The sequence below is a fragment of the Grampus griseus genome, assembly GCF_964374135.1.
Source record: "Grampus griseus genome assembly, chromosome: 19".
NCBI lineage: Eukaryota > Metazoa > Chordata > Mammalia > Artiodactyla > Delphinidae > Grampus > Grampus griseus.
This window is the reverse complement of record NC_139013.1, coordinates 6,087,668-6,102,278: the sequence shown is the minus strand read 5'-3', so window position 1 is coordinate 6,102,278 and position 14,611 is coordinate 6,087,668. Positions and strand designations below refer to the sequence as shown.

General features: G+C 53.2%; 1 protein-coding gene across 1 annotated transcript; it reads right to left on the bottom strand.

Annotated features, from left to right (window-relative positions):
- Nucleotides 1-2,092: 2,092 nt before the first annotated feature.
- On the bottom strand, nucleotides 2,093-6,659 carry KLK12 (kallikrein related peptidase 12; the record flags this gene model as incomplete). Its single annotated transcript, XM_082676769.1, is given in 7 exon segments — nucleotides 2,093-2,248; nucleotides 3,086-3,219; nucleotides 4,098-4,199; nucleotides 4,202-4,356; nucleotides 5,790-5,949; nucleotides 6,386-6,441; nucleotides 6,631-6,659. Coding segments are annotated over 7 exon segments (792 nt in total).
- Nucleotides 6,660-14,611: the final 7,952 nt, after the last annotated feature.

Here is a 14,611-nt window from a genome sequence, read left to right as displayed (position 1 = left end):
GGGAGCCCTCCCCAGTCCAGCCCTGGGCCTTGGAGGTGCTGCCCACCTGTCACTGTCACCTCCCCAAGCCCCTCTTCTCTCTGCTTCTCTGTTTCCCCACACCTCTGTGTCCGTCCGTCTGTCTGCATCCTTCCCTGTCTCTCTTTACCTCTCCCACATTTCTGTAATTCTTTGTGTGTATGTATGTGTGTGTCATTTTTCTTTCTGTTCCTATGTCTCTCTGGGCCTTTTTCTCTTTGTCTAACTCTGTTCTTCTCTCCCCGTGTCTCTCTGCACATCTCCTCTAATGCTTTATATCTTTCTTTGTGTCTCTGTCTCTGCCTGCCTCCATCCCTGTCTCTTTCTCTCCCTCCCTCCATTTCTGTGTCTAAATCCCTCTCCATCCTCATCTCCCAGCCCCTCCCTCCCCACAGCCCAAGTCCAAGTGGGACCCTGGCCCCTTCTGGCCCCTCCCTTCATCATTCCAAGGAGCGGGGTGGGGGGACTGGGACATCACACAGGTGGGGCTGCTGCCAGCCGAAGGGGCAGGCAGGAGGGTGGGGAAGGCAGGTTGGGGCCTGTGGGATTCAAGGCCCAGGAAAGGGAAGTCAGCCCTGGGCAGGTACCACAACCCCCAGAGCTCCTCTGGGGCTTTACTTCTCTGCCGACCCTTCCCTCCACTCCCTTCTGCCAGCCTCTTAGGCTGCCAGGAACCCAGGGTCCCCAGAATCCCACTGTGGCATTTACTTGCTCTGTGACGTAGGTCCGATGACTTCCCAAATCCGAGCCAACTCAATTTCCTCGTCTGCAGAACTCAAGTGACGATCCCTACTTCTCCCAGCTTATTTGTTATCAGTTAGTTCTCCGTCTCACCCTCCTCTCTCCCCTAACGACATGTGAAGCAAGACTACGGGGTAGGGGCTTCCCTGGTGGCGCAGTGGTTGAGAGTCCGCCTGCCGATGCAGGGCACACGGGTTCGTGCCCCGGTCCGGGAAGATCCCACGTGCCGCGGAGCGTCTGGAGCCTGTGCTCCACAACGGGAGAGGCCACAAAAGTGAGAGGCCCACGTAGCACTTAAAAAAAAAAAAGGACTACGGGGTAGGCCTGGGTTCTCACAGCAGCCAGCCCTGGCCCCAGATCCCAGCACTGCCTCTTCCTACCACAGTGATGTGGGACGAGAGACTCCACCCCGGCGAGGCTCAGTTTCTTCATCTGTGAGATGGGGGTGACAGCCCTGCCTCAGGGGGTTGGGATGATGACTCCAGGAGAGCCAAGTACAATAGGCATTCAGCAAATGCTCCCATAGCTGCCACAGTCACCCCTCACCCTCTCCCACCTCAAATTTCCCTTCCATTCATTGCGGAGAAAAAACTCTCTTTCCAACTCCTGGAGAGGCTGTGAAGACAGAATAGTGGGCAGAACTATTTTTAGACCTAGGCTGGGTCCTCTTGCTTTCCAAGGCTGCACCCCACCCTCCATCATCGCAGATGTATTAAAGCAAACCCGCACCCCGCATTAAGTAGAATACATGCTCAACTCCAGCTGAGCCAAGTTGCAGTTGGCTAGTTGGAAGAAGGTTACGTTTTATAGACACAATTAAATGGTAGTGGATTTTGATTTTGCAGTTTTCATTTGGTATTTTGCAGCCAACAATCCTGTCCACACACACCCCTCCCCCATTTCGGCTTATAAGCTCTAGGCAGTGTTCCTGTTGCGGCAGATGGAGAAAAATGGCCTTAATTTTTTACTGTTATAAGTAACTTTCTCTAGTCCATTCCTGTGTGGCCCCTGAGGGAAAACCCTCACCCTCTCTGATCTCTATTTCTACACCTGTGGGTAGGGCAACTGATGGGTAACCCTCCCTCCAATCTCAACCAGCAGGGGGATCAAACAGAGAGACACAGCCCCTCCTCCAGTTATATTTATCCCAGATAGTTGTATACTCCCTCCTCCCCCAACCATGGGTCTTAGAAGGGCTGGCTGGAGTTGGAGTTCCAGGAGGAAGATCCCCAGTCCAAGAAGAGTGGGAGCTGGGGGTGATGATGGAGGAGGTATTGGCGCTCTGAGGGTCAGAGTGGCCCCCAAGCTGAGGTATGAAGGTGGAGGGAGCAGGTCAGTTGTTCCTCATGACCATCCAGATCCAGTCCACGTATTTGCAAATATTGGTGTAGACCCCTGGGATTCCTTCTTGCCCACAAGGCTCCACGGATCCCCAGGACACCAGACCCTGAAGGACTCCTCCGCATACTAGGGGACCCCCAGAGTCACTCTGGAAGGCAGAGGAGAAGGAGCATGATCTGAATATGGGAGAAATCCTCTTCCAGTTTTCCTCTCCACAGTCTCCTGCCCCCTCACCCATTCCTGGGCCTTGAGGACCGTGGCTCCAAGCCTCGTCAGCAGAGAAAAAAGAACACACAAGTTCCCAGAGGACAACAGCAATGACTAATAGAGAACACACTGTCCCTAGGGGCCAACGCCAGGGAAGGAGGGCGGGGCTCTATGCTGGGTAGAGCGTTCCCTCAAGGACAATGGGTAGGCTCTGACCAATGGGGGAAGAGAGCACAGGCACCAGTGACCAATCCCAGCGAAGGAGGACGGGACTCCTTAAGAGTTCTCTCCAAGACAGTGGCTGGGGCCCTGGCCAGTAGGGAGGGGCAGCCTCCTCTGTGAAGGACCGAGAGGATAAGGTAGCAGAATTACAGGGTGAGAGAGTCCTTCAGCCCCCTTTCCTCCTCCATCCTGGAATCTCTCGCTCTTAATTGGGCCAGCACCAACTGGATGGTATGGGGAAGACTCGGAACTGGAGAGACAGCCGGCTACCTGCCTGAGCCCCAGATGCCGGCTGCCTCTTTCCCTCCCCCATCGTCTGTCTTTGTCTCTTCCTCTCCGTCCCTTTGTGCCCCACCCATCTTTCCTTCTCTGTTTCTGCCCTCCCTCTCTCTGTCCTCCACTCCCTGGCTCTCCCTCCCGCATCCTGTGCCGCCCCTTCTTTCTGACCTTATCTCTCTCCCCATCTCCTTTCCCTGACTTACCTTCTCCCCCTTCCCCACCTCCCCAATTCTCCCTCCCCTACTTTCTGTCCCGGATGTTGCCTGCAGTCGCTCACCTGGCAGGCATCCTCCCCAGCGATGCCGCCAGCACACACCATGTTGTCCGTGATTCTCCCGGGGAACGCTGCCCGGCAGGTGGCGTTAGAGACGATAGAGAGGTTAAGGCATTGGAGTCGGTCTGACAACTGGTCTGGGGATGGAAGAGGGATGCTGCAGGATCCCCCAAAGCTTCCCTCATGTCCCCAAAGAGGCCACATCCCTCTTCTCAAGGAAACCCAATACAAGTCTATACCCCACCCCCTCCCTATGACCTCCACTACAATCTTCCAAGCTCTAAATTTCAGATTATGACTTGATTACACAGTAGCTCTTGATTTCAATTCATTGGCCCCATCTCCCTGACCTTCAGCTTACGACTCAGATACAGTGAATCCAGACCTGGCTTTCTCCTTCAATCCCAGCTACTGTGACCTTTGACCTTCAATCTTATTGCCCTTTGATCCCAGCTTGGCCTCATGTCTTCTCTCTGTCTCTTGGCCCCATGTTCCTTGTCTTCACCTTAACCTCCAACCTCAGCTCGGAATCCTCCAAAGTGACCTCTGATCCTAGTTTATTTGACTCCAGACTCCATGACCCCTAACCTCTACCTCCACACACCAAGCCCTGTGGCTTCCAGTCCCAGACCAGTGATCCTTGATCAAATCCCAATTTCCGTCCTCGGATTGTGGCCAACATCTGGATCCCATGACCTCAACTCTACAATGAGTAACATCAGAGTACCTGACCCATGACCCCATATGACCACATATGTCTTTTGCTCCATCCAGTCTGATAACATCACTCTGACCTCTAACCACATCCCTGACCCATGACTCCTAACTCCATACGCAACCACTTAACCTCTTTAACTCCCAAGACCCCTACGCACCATGATCTCAGACCCTAAAGCATGAATCCTGATGTGTGACACTTTACCCATCCTTCCTCTGAGATGGCATGACTCCTGACCTCTCACCCTCTGCCGCAAACTTTTGCCAATTGTGACCCCTGACCCCAGCACCCCCTTACTCCTTGTGTGGTTGGTGGTGCCCCAGCCCGAGATGTGGCACCTGGTGCCAGCCACTGCACAGGTCGTGGGCAGGGGCAGGGGCCGGATGCTGCGGGTCAAAGAACAGGGATGCCCAGTTGCAGAAGCCGGAGGTCATTGTCTTGGTTCTGCAGGGCTGCCTGGTAGCCAGGGTGGGTCACGGAGAGGCCACTGTGCCGGATCTGTTTGGTCCAGTCCATCTGACTGAGGCTGTGTTCCCCCAGGCTCAGCCAGTGCCTGCTGGGGGTCACAGAGGCTCAGCAGGGGCAGGGTGGGCTGGCCTGGGGCTCCCAGACCTGCCTGCCTCTCTCTGCTGCTCCGCACCTTGATGGTTGTTCATTCCCTTGCTCTCACTCTCTTTGTCTCTTCCCACCTCTTGGTCTCTATTTCCATCGCCATCTTTCCATTTCTAGTGTTGGTCCTGTTGCTCCTCTCCATGCTACCGCATGTGTGTCACTTTCTGATTCTCTTAGCTGGTGATGGCCATGGGGGCAGGGACATCCATTAGTCCTATTCACTGCCCTGTTCCCACCACCCAGCGGGTGGCCTGGGCCATCAACACCGTCAACTAAACGAATGGGGGAATAATGAGTGGACTCTGTCCTGCTGGTGTCCCTCCCTGTCCCCAAATATCTCTGTCTCTCCATGTCTGAAACTTCCCTTTTGGAAAAAGAAAAACAATCGAGAGCATCAGACCTACAAATCCCAATCCCCTCATTTTACAGATGGGAAAACTGAGGCCCAGAGAGGCGCCGGATGTAACCTCTGACCTCATTTTACAGATGGGACCACTGAGGCCCAGAGAGGCGCCGGATGTAACCTCTGACCTCATTTTACAGATGGGACCACTGAGGCCCAGAGAGGCGCCGGATGTAACCTCTGACCTCATTTTACAGATGGGACCACTGAGGCCCAGAGAGGCGCCGGATGTAACCTCTGACCTCATTTTACAGATGGGACCACTGAGGCCCAGAGAGGCGCCGGATGTAACCTCTGACCTCATTTTACAGATGGGACCACTGAGGCCCAGAGAGGCGCCGGATGTAACCTCTGACCTCATTTTACAGATGGGACCACTGAGGCCCAGAGAGGCGCCGGATGTAACCTCTGACCTCATTTTACAGATGGGACCACTGAGGCCCAGAGAGGCGCCGGATGTAACCTCTGACCTCATTTTACAGATGGGAAAACTGAGGCCCAGAGAGGCGCTGGATGTAACCTCTGACCTCATTTTACAGATGGGACCACTGAGGCCCAGAGAGGCGCCAGATGTAACCTCTGACCTCATTTTACAGATGGGACCACTGAGGCCCAGAGAGGCGCCAGATGTAACTCTGAAGCTGCGCAAAGAGTTTGGGTCAGACGTGGGTCCCCAGCTAGACTGGGTCAGGAGATGCTGAACTGATGACACCCTATGGGAAGGAAGGGGGACATGAGGGAACATTGGGGGGGGTGGGCAGATTCCAGGGCTCTCCCCTGACCTCCACTCCACCGATCCCCACCCAGGTCCACCCCAGGCCCATTGTGAAGAAGTCCTACTTCTTGTCTAACCTCAGACCCTCTTGTTGCAGGACCATCTCCTTACTCCTGTGAGCCCCCTCCGCCCAGCACTACCCTCCCCATCACCCTCCCTTCCCACCCTGAGTAGGCAGGGACCCAAGTGGGGGGCTTACCTGTTGCTGCAGCGAGCAGCTGTGAGAACCCACCTGCGGTCGATGAGGACTCCCCCACAGCGCAGCTGTGTACCTTCAAACAGCCCCACCTGCCAAAGCTGAGAGTGAGGGATACGCTCCGTGCCTTTAAAAACCTTCTGTGTGCCCTCGTGGCTGAGCCCTGAGGACAGTGGCATGGGCCAGAGAGACAGTCAGGAACCTAGAGACTGTGGACCAGACAGAAAGAGAGATACAGAAAGAACAAGAAAGAGGCAAGAGAAAGAAACCGAGAGGGAGAGAGAGAGAGAGAGAGAGAGTCACAGGCAGGGAGACACAGACCCAGTGATATATAAAGACACAGTGAAACACCCAAAGGACACAAAGAGGAAGAGAAAGAGATGCTTAAAGATAAGCGAAACAGAGATTCAGAGAGAGAAAGGACAGAGACATAGTGACAGGGAGAGACAGAGGGGAGATGGATCGGAAGATACAGGGAGAGCGAGGTGCATAGGACCCCTGGAGATGGAGGTGAATGGAGGCATAGGGTCAGCCAGCCTCCCTCCCCTCCTCAGCGCCAGGCATCCTCGTGAGGGTTCCTTGCCTTCTGGGGAACTCACCAATCAAACACAGGAGAAAAAAGGTGCTGGACACCATGGTGGTCCACTTCCAGGTTCTGGGGAAAAGGCGAGGCATCTCAGAGATGGCAACTGGACCCTCCTTTTCCCTGTCAAGTGGACCCTCCCTTTCTCCTCCCCTTCCACCAGCAATTCCACGAGGAGGGGATGGTCCACAGGCCCATTCCTCTCTGTCCCCATCCCCCGAGCGTTACCCCCTCACTGGTGTTGGCCCGCCCCCTGCTCACCTTGCTTCTCCGCCTGCCGGTTCCTCCATGTGACCGTTGCAATCTCAGCCTGTCGGTCTCTCTGCTATCTGTCTGGCCCCCTGCCTGCTTGCCTTTTCATCTGCCAGCCACCCTATCAGGCAACTCTCCTGCTGTTCACCTGGCCTCTCAGCCACCTGTCATGCTGCACCACCTGTCTTCTTCCTTCCGTCTGTCTGTCCCAGACCAGCAGCTGATACAGCTTTTAACTCTGTCCCAGCTCATGCGATTTACGGGTTGAGGGAAGGAGACAAGGTAGACATGGGGCGGGACACCCTCTAATCAGGTAGAAACTCTTCTTGGCTAATGACAATTAGTGAGATTTACAGTTAAATGGAGGGGGGCGGGGGCCCCAGTATGGCTCTGGAGGGAAGACCCAGGCCCTCTCCTTCTCCCCTCCTCTGCAAACTAGCCAACAGCCCTGAAGCCAATGACGCAAGGTGATCTGGGATCTTCCCCGACTCCTGTAATGAAGCCTCAGGGAGAGTGGGGCAGGTAGATACCTGGACTCCTCCCTGAGCGTTTCATGGAAGGGGCAACAGAGTGGAAGTGAGAGAGTCAAGGAAACCAAGGGCAGAGAGAGCCTGAGACAGAAGAGGAGGAGAGGGAAGAGGTTTCAAAAGAGGGGAGACAGGGCTTCCCTGGTGGTGCAGTGGTTGAGAGTCCGCCTGCTGATGCAGGGGGCGTGGGTTCGTGCCCCGGTCCGGGAAGATCCCACATGCCGCGGAGCGGCTGGGCCCGTGAGCCATGGCCGCTGAGCCTGCGCGTCCGGAGCCTGTGCTCCGCAACGGGAGAGGCCACAACAGTGAGAGGCCTGTGTACCGCAAAATAAAAAGCCAAAAACAAAATAGGGGAGACAGAGGAGTTTCCAAACTGGGATCCAAGGAAGCTTGGTTCTAATTGATGTTTTTAAATTCAGAGCACAGGTCTTAGGAGGTCGATTTATCTAACTCCATGAAAGTTGTTTGCATAGGGCCGTCCACTGAGAAAGAGAGACAGGGGACAGGAAACAGAGAGAGGGAGAGTGAAAGAGACTCAGGACAGAATCCCTCTCTTTCTCCTCTTATCTTTTTATTTTTTTTTGGAAGTAAAATTTATATAACATAAAATCCAGCCTTCGAACCATTTTAAAGTCTACAACGCCGTGAATTCCACTGCACTCACGGTGTTATGCTACCATCACCACCGACTAATTCCAGAACATGTTCGTCACCCCCAAAGGAGACCCCATACCCGTTAAACTGATGTGCATCAGATGATGAAGGGACAAATAAAAGGCGGTCTGTCCATGCTATGGAGTATTATTCAGCTACAAAAGGAACAAAGTACTGATGTGTGCTACACGTGGACGGACCTTGAAAACACTGTGCGGAGTGAAAGAAGCCCGTCATAAAGGCCCACAAACCGTATGATCCCATTTATATGAAATATCCGGAAAAGGCCAATCGGTGGAGACAGAAAGCAGGCTAGTGATTGCCCGGGGCGGCAGGGAGTGGGGGTGGGGAATGACTGCTTAGCGGTTCTCTTTTGACACACAGACTTGCGGCTTGTGGCTTCTGGATAAAGTCAATCCCTTTTTGTAGCTGGAGACTCAGAGAGGACAGACCTCCTGCTCTCCGAAAAAGCTCTGAGCAGCTTTGCCACCTCATCCAGGGAGCCCCTGGAGCGCTCAAGTCCCTGTGTCTCATGCTTTCCTCTTGGGCGTCATCATAAGCTCACCATGAAGCCCATTCCCTAAAGACAACTCAGGCATCCCAACACGTGGGGTGATGTCTCAGGGCATGGATACCATCATAGGTGTGGAAACCGAGACACAGCTTGGTGGAGCTGCTTGCCCAAAGTCACACAGCTGGTAAGAGGCAGAACTGGAGTTTGAACTGAGGCAGACTGGCTCCAGAACTTGTATTGTTAATCATTATCCAAATATGTGAATGAGCAAAAGAATGACTAACTGAGGGCTTCCCTGGTGGCGCAGTGGTTAAGAATCCGCCTGCCAATGCAGGGGACACGGGTTCAAGCCCTGGTCCGGGAAGATCCCACATGCCGCCGAGCAACTAAGCCCGTGAGCCACAGCTACTGAGTCTGTGCTCTAGAGCCCGCGAGCCACAACTACTGAGCCCACGTGCCACAACTACTGAAGCCCACGCACCTAGAGCCCGTGCTCCACAACAAGAGAAGCCACCGCAATGAGAAGCCTGTGCACCGTAACCAAGAGTAGCCCCCGCTCACCGCAACTAGAGAAAGCCCGCGCGCAGCGAAGAAGACCCAACGCAGACAAAAATAAATAAATAAAATAAATTTTTTAAAAAGTGGGGCTGGGAGGAAGCTAAATGTCTACCTACCACTTCCTCTTGGGGTCCTCGAACAAGGCAACAAAAAATGGGTGGGAGACTTCCCTGGTGGTGCAGTGGTTGAGAGTCCGCCTGCCGATGCAGGGGACGCGGGTTCGTGTCCCGGTCCGGGAAGATCCCACATGCCGCGGAGTGGCTGGGCCCATGAGCCATGGCCGCTGAGCCTGCATGTCCAGAGCCTGTGCTCCGCAACGGGAGAGGCCACAACAGTGAGAGGCCTGCGTACTGCAGAAAAAAAAAAAAAGGAGGAATTTTCAAAGCTGACTTGGATGACAGAATCTTTTTCTCTGTAGTCTTCAGTTTACCTTTACACCTCTCTCTCACTCTATTTCTGTCTCATTCATTCATTCATTCACTCTGCAAACATTGTGCTGTGTGGGCCTGATAATCTGCTGGGAGATGCCGGGGCCACAGAGTTGAATCGCAACCCACAGTCCACACGCCCCTCAGTTACTGCCTTGTTTTCCTACCATCCTTCCCAGCAACACTTCTCCCTGGAGATCTACTCACTGCTTGCACCCCATAGCCACAGTCTTTTTGGGTCTCCAGAGACTTCCATGTTGAACAATCCAACAGTCACCTGCCTGTCCCCGTCCTACTCAACCTTTGGGCAGCACTCAACATGGCCGGCCCCCCTTCTCTGGGTTTCCTTCTGGGACACCATGCATTTGTGGTTTTCCTCCTTCTCCTGACTCTCCTTCCCAGCCTCCTTCATTAATAGGCCTTTTTTTTTTTTCCCCTCCATTGGTGTCTGCACAAACAAGGGTGTTCCCAGGGCTCTGTCCTAAGCCTTGTCCTCTGCACTGATTGTATACACCTGACAGTTTCACCTGTCATCTGGGGCAGGTTGGTTCTCAGGTGTCTTCCCAGCTTCCTTCCTGTGCATCCAACAGCCTCCTGGACAGTATAAACCCACCTCACCATCTGCCCCACCAACCTGCCCTGGTCACAGAGCTTTTAAAAACTCTTGGGGGGGCTTCCCTGGTGGCGCAGTGGTTGAGAGTCTGCCTGCCGATGCAGGGGACGCGGGTTCGATCCCTGATCTGGGAAGATCTCACATGCCGCGGAGACACTAAGCCCGTGCGCCACAACTACTGAGCCCACGTGCCACAACTACTGAAGCCTGCGTGCCTAGAGTCCGTGCTCCACAACAAGAGAAGCCACCGCAGTGAGAAGCCCGCCCCCGCTCACCGCAACTAGAGAAAGCCCGCGCGTAGCAACGAAGATCCAACACAGCCAAAAATAAAATAAATTAATTTATTAAAAGAAACCCAACTCTTGGAATTCCCCAAGTGGTAGGGGAAAGATGAGCTTCTTTTGCTTTTCATAATAAATCCCAGTAACCCTATTTGAGTTTATATTAATGAAGTGACAGGATGGGGGAGGAAACGGGGGCTGGCTGCTAGGGGAACCAACCAATTGATTGGAGGGGTTGGAACTCAGAGTCCCACCTTCCGACCTCAGGGCAGGAGAGAGGCACAAAGGTCCCGGCTGGAGACGCACAACCCAGGGCCCCTTGAAGGAGGGCCCCATACCCCGTTCCTGAACACCAACTATGGAAACTTCTGACTTAGGTCTGTTAAATCTACCACGGAGTCTCCTTAGGTCTCAGCAAATAGAGCAGCAGGCGGCACAGCTCAAAATGCCTGGCCGCGGGGCCAGTGAGCCAGACGGCAAGATGAGAAAGACCTCGGAGGCCGTGGACAAAAAGTGTCACCTGCCGTACCAGTAAACAAAGGACGCTGCAGCCGTCGAGCCATCGACAGCCACTTCGGCCACCGAGGACCGTGCGCCCTGCCGGGATTCAGGATGGAGAGAAACGGGCTACTGGCCCTGCATAGCTGAGGTGCACAGCAAAGGAGTGATTTCAATGAGCCCAGGCTCTGCATCTTCCCATACTAGAAAAGCATGAAATTCACTAACTGGAGGTGCTTGTTTGTTGACTTTCTTTAATGCACGGTAATCTCTTGACGTTCCCGACTGTCTGGCTTTTGTTGCTAACGCTCCAGTGTATATCCTGGTTCTTCCCTTATCTTTGAAGCCGTCCCTCAGAGCTCTCTGAGAGGCCGTCTCCCGGGCTTAAGTCCTCAGCATGTCTGCTGAATAAAACATAATTCCCACCTTTTAGGTTGTGCGTTTTTTTTCAGTGGACAAGGTGGTGGTCCCATCTAGACCCCCACTCACAGTGCCAATGGTGGTCACCCCACAGGGGCAGAAAGGACCCTTTGCTGCAGGTGTGGCATCGTTTTGTTTGATTGTTTGTTTCTTTTGGGGGGGGCCGGGGGGGCGCACACCGTGCAGCATGTGAGATCTTGATTCCCTGATCAGGGATCACACCTGTACCCCCCCTGCAGTGAAAGCATGGAGTCCTAACCACTGGACCGCCAGGGAAGTCCCCATGTGGGGCATCACGAATCATGACATCTGAACCAATTCTTGGAGGGCGGACTCCGTCCTATTTCTGTGGGATGGCTACATTATCCTTCCTTATCCCTTCCTCCAAAAAACCTGACCTGGGTCTCTGGCCTCTTCAACCCTCTCACAGCCTGTCTGCTTCTTTCATCTTAGCATTGAATTTGTTAGAATGGAACTGCGGGCTTATACGCGTATTGTTCCCATTTGCCTGGTAAGTCCAGCCTCGTCCCTTAAACAAGGCAGTGGTTCAGCACGGTCTGGGCCCTCCTTCCAGACTTGAGGGGGCTGCCCCTGAAGAGGGTCTCAGAAGAGAGATACAGGAATGTGTCTCCATCAGCCTGGATGGATTCAACTCACCGGCGGATTTTCCTTAGTCTAGGTCTACACTTCTGTAAAATGGGGAGCTGACATTTCCCCAACCGGGGCCTTGGGGAAATGGCATGAAAGGGCTTTATCTGCTGGACCAAAGACAGGAAGTATCGTGTTCTCTTTGACTCTCCTCTCTCTGCTTTGTTCTCTTCCCCAGTCTTTTCACCTCCTCTCTCCCTCCACCAGCCTCCAAATTCCTTCCTGCTCAGGATGTTAAAACTCCCCTGGGCAAAAACAGGGAGGAGAGGACGTGTGGCTGCAAAGTCCCTGGAGATGGCAGGGAGGAGGGTGGTCTGAGAAGCCTGCCACCTGGCTGGCCTTCTTGACTTAAGGTCTTGTTGGCAGTCAGAATCTCCGTCTCAGCTATGTCCTTATTTTCTGTTCCACGGGAAGGATTTGGGCGGTTACCTCTCATTCTCTCAAATACACAGCTGCCACCCAAGGTGTCTTGCTCTGGCACTGGGGCCTTGGAGGAAGCATAACAATGACATCAATAATAAGAACAACAGTAATACTAATGAGAGCAACCACTTAGTAAGCGTTCACCGGGCATTCTCCTTAGGGAGCGCTCTCACATACTAACTCAATCCTCCCAAGAACCCTCTGAAGTAGGTTCTATTTTTTTTAAGTTTATTCATTGACTGAGAGACTTCTTAATCCTCCGATGGAGGGAACTGAATTCGTTGGTAGCACCTTATCATGAGCACAAGGCCCTTCTTTTTTTTTTTTAATTAATTAATTTATTTTTGGCTGCCCTGGGTCTTTGTTGCTGCGTGCGGGCTTTCTCTAGTTGCGGTGAGCGGGGGCTACTCTTCACTGCGGTGCGCGGGCGATAAGAAGCGCTAACATGAATTCACCAATAGATGCGAAACTGGCTTATTCTATATGGAGGGGAGAGAACTGTACTTCCACCTGACAAAACTCATGTGCACGGTTATGGACGAGAATTATTGGCACTACGATCCACTAGTTATCACTTACAGAGTTGTAAAGTTGCTCAAAGACAGTAAAAGAAGCTGAGGGCTTCCCTGGTGGCGCAGTGGTTGAGAGTCCGCCTGCCGATGTAGGGAACGCGGGTTCATGCCCCGGTCCGGGAAGATCCCACATGCCGTGGAGCGGCTGGTCCCGTGAGCCATGGCCGCTGAGCCTGCGCGTCCGGAGACTGTGCTCCGCAACGGGAGAGGCCACAACAGTGAGAGGCCCGTGTACGGCAAAAAAAAAAAAAAAAAAAAAAAAAGAAGCTGAGACCCCATAGAATCAGATAACTCACCTCGTTTTCCATTGATGACATCTGTTGGGTCCATCTGAAAGTCTTTCACAGTTTTTCCCTACACTAGGAAGAAAAGTCTGTGGTCGGGTTTAAGATGGTGGTTGGTGTGGGGGGAGGGGCTCTGACGACTACACTGGGAATGCAGGTGAGTTTGGGGAAGAGAATGGACCTGGGATGAGGATGGGGTTGGAGTTGGTTTTGGGGGTAGAATTAAGCTGTAGATGGGAGGGATCTGGGGATAATGTTGTTGACAGAGTCCAGCTGGGTTGGGGCTGGAGAGGAGGCCAAGATTGAGTATTTGGGTGGGGAGGTGTTGAAATACAGTTGAGTTGGTATTGTGCGTTGACATTGTTAATGAGCGCTAGATGTGAGGTCCAGTATCTGCGTCAGGGTAGGGTTTTGGTAGGAGTGTGCTGGGTCATAGCTGTGAGTGCCTCTCAAGGGGACAGAAAGGCCACTGTCCTTCCCCACCTTGGAATTACCCCACTTCCCAGGACTGGACCCAGAGTAGGGACCGAGTTCACTCTTTCTGAGTTGAGTTGGGTTCAGGCTGAGTGGCAGGAGGGAGGATGTGGGTTAAGTGAGGTGACAGGTTTGTGTGGGAAGTCGGGGAACCTGTGCTCCTTTGTGGCCTAGGTCTACACTTCCAGAAAAAGTCTTTCTCCCTTGGGAACGGCTGGAACTTGCAGTGGGGTGGCTGTCTTTGGTATTTGTGGAGGGGTGAGTACCCGGTCAACACTGACAGTAGGGCTAATGATTGGCTGACTCTTGTTGAAGTGAGGTCATGGACCCACCACGAGTTGGGGGTACTCTACCCCCTCACTTGATCAATAAGGCAACTGGAGCCCACGGAGTTCAGTGAGTAGCTGAAAGTCACATGCCAGTTAGACCAAATCCAGGGGTACTGTCACATAGACCAGGGTCTGTCGCCCTCAGAGAGAAGGGCTAGAGCAAGAAAGAAAAAGGACTAGAAAAAGAGACAGTGTTCCTAGTGGTTCAGAGCTGAGTTCAAGTGACATGGCCACTCTGTGCCTCCGTAAAATGACACTAACCACAGCACCTGCCTCACAGAGCAGGGTTAAATGAGTTAATATCTGAAGACGCTTAGAGGAGAGTTTGACACGAACCAAAGGCCACAAACACGCTTGTTAAATAAGTAAAGCTGGAGATGGAGGCAGCCTGAGGTTCCCGGGGGCCCCCACCCTATAGCTTGGCTTCAAAATGAGGTTCTTTGTCAAGCAGGAACTGGAAGTTCTGGTTGGAATTGCTGGCTGGGATGAGAAAGTTGGCCCTACACCCATGCCCAGAGCAGAGGCCCTGATGCAGATGTGAAGGGATGGGGAGACTAAGAAAGACCCAAAGGGATAAATACACAGAGACAGAAAAACAAGGTGGATGGGAGAGAGCAGAGGAAATGCAGGGAGAGACAAAGGCAAGACGATGTAAGAGGTAGAAAGAGAGACGCCTGGGGAGAAATCAGACTTGGTCTTTTGGAGAAACAGATGCACAAGAAATTGACACACTGAGGTGACTTCTTCTTTAGAGCTGGATCCATGTT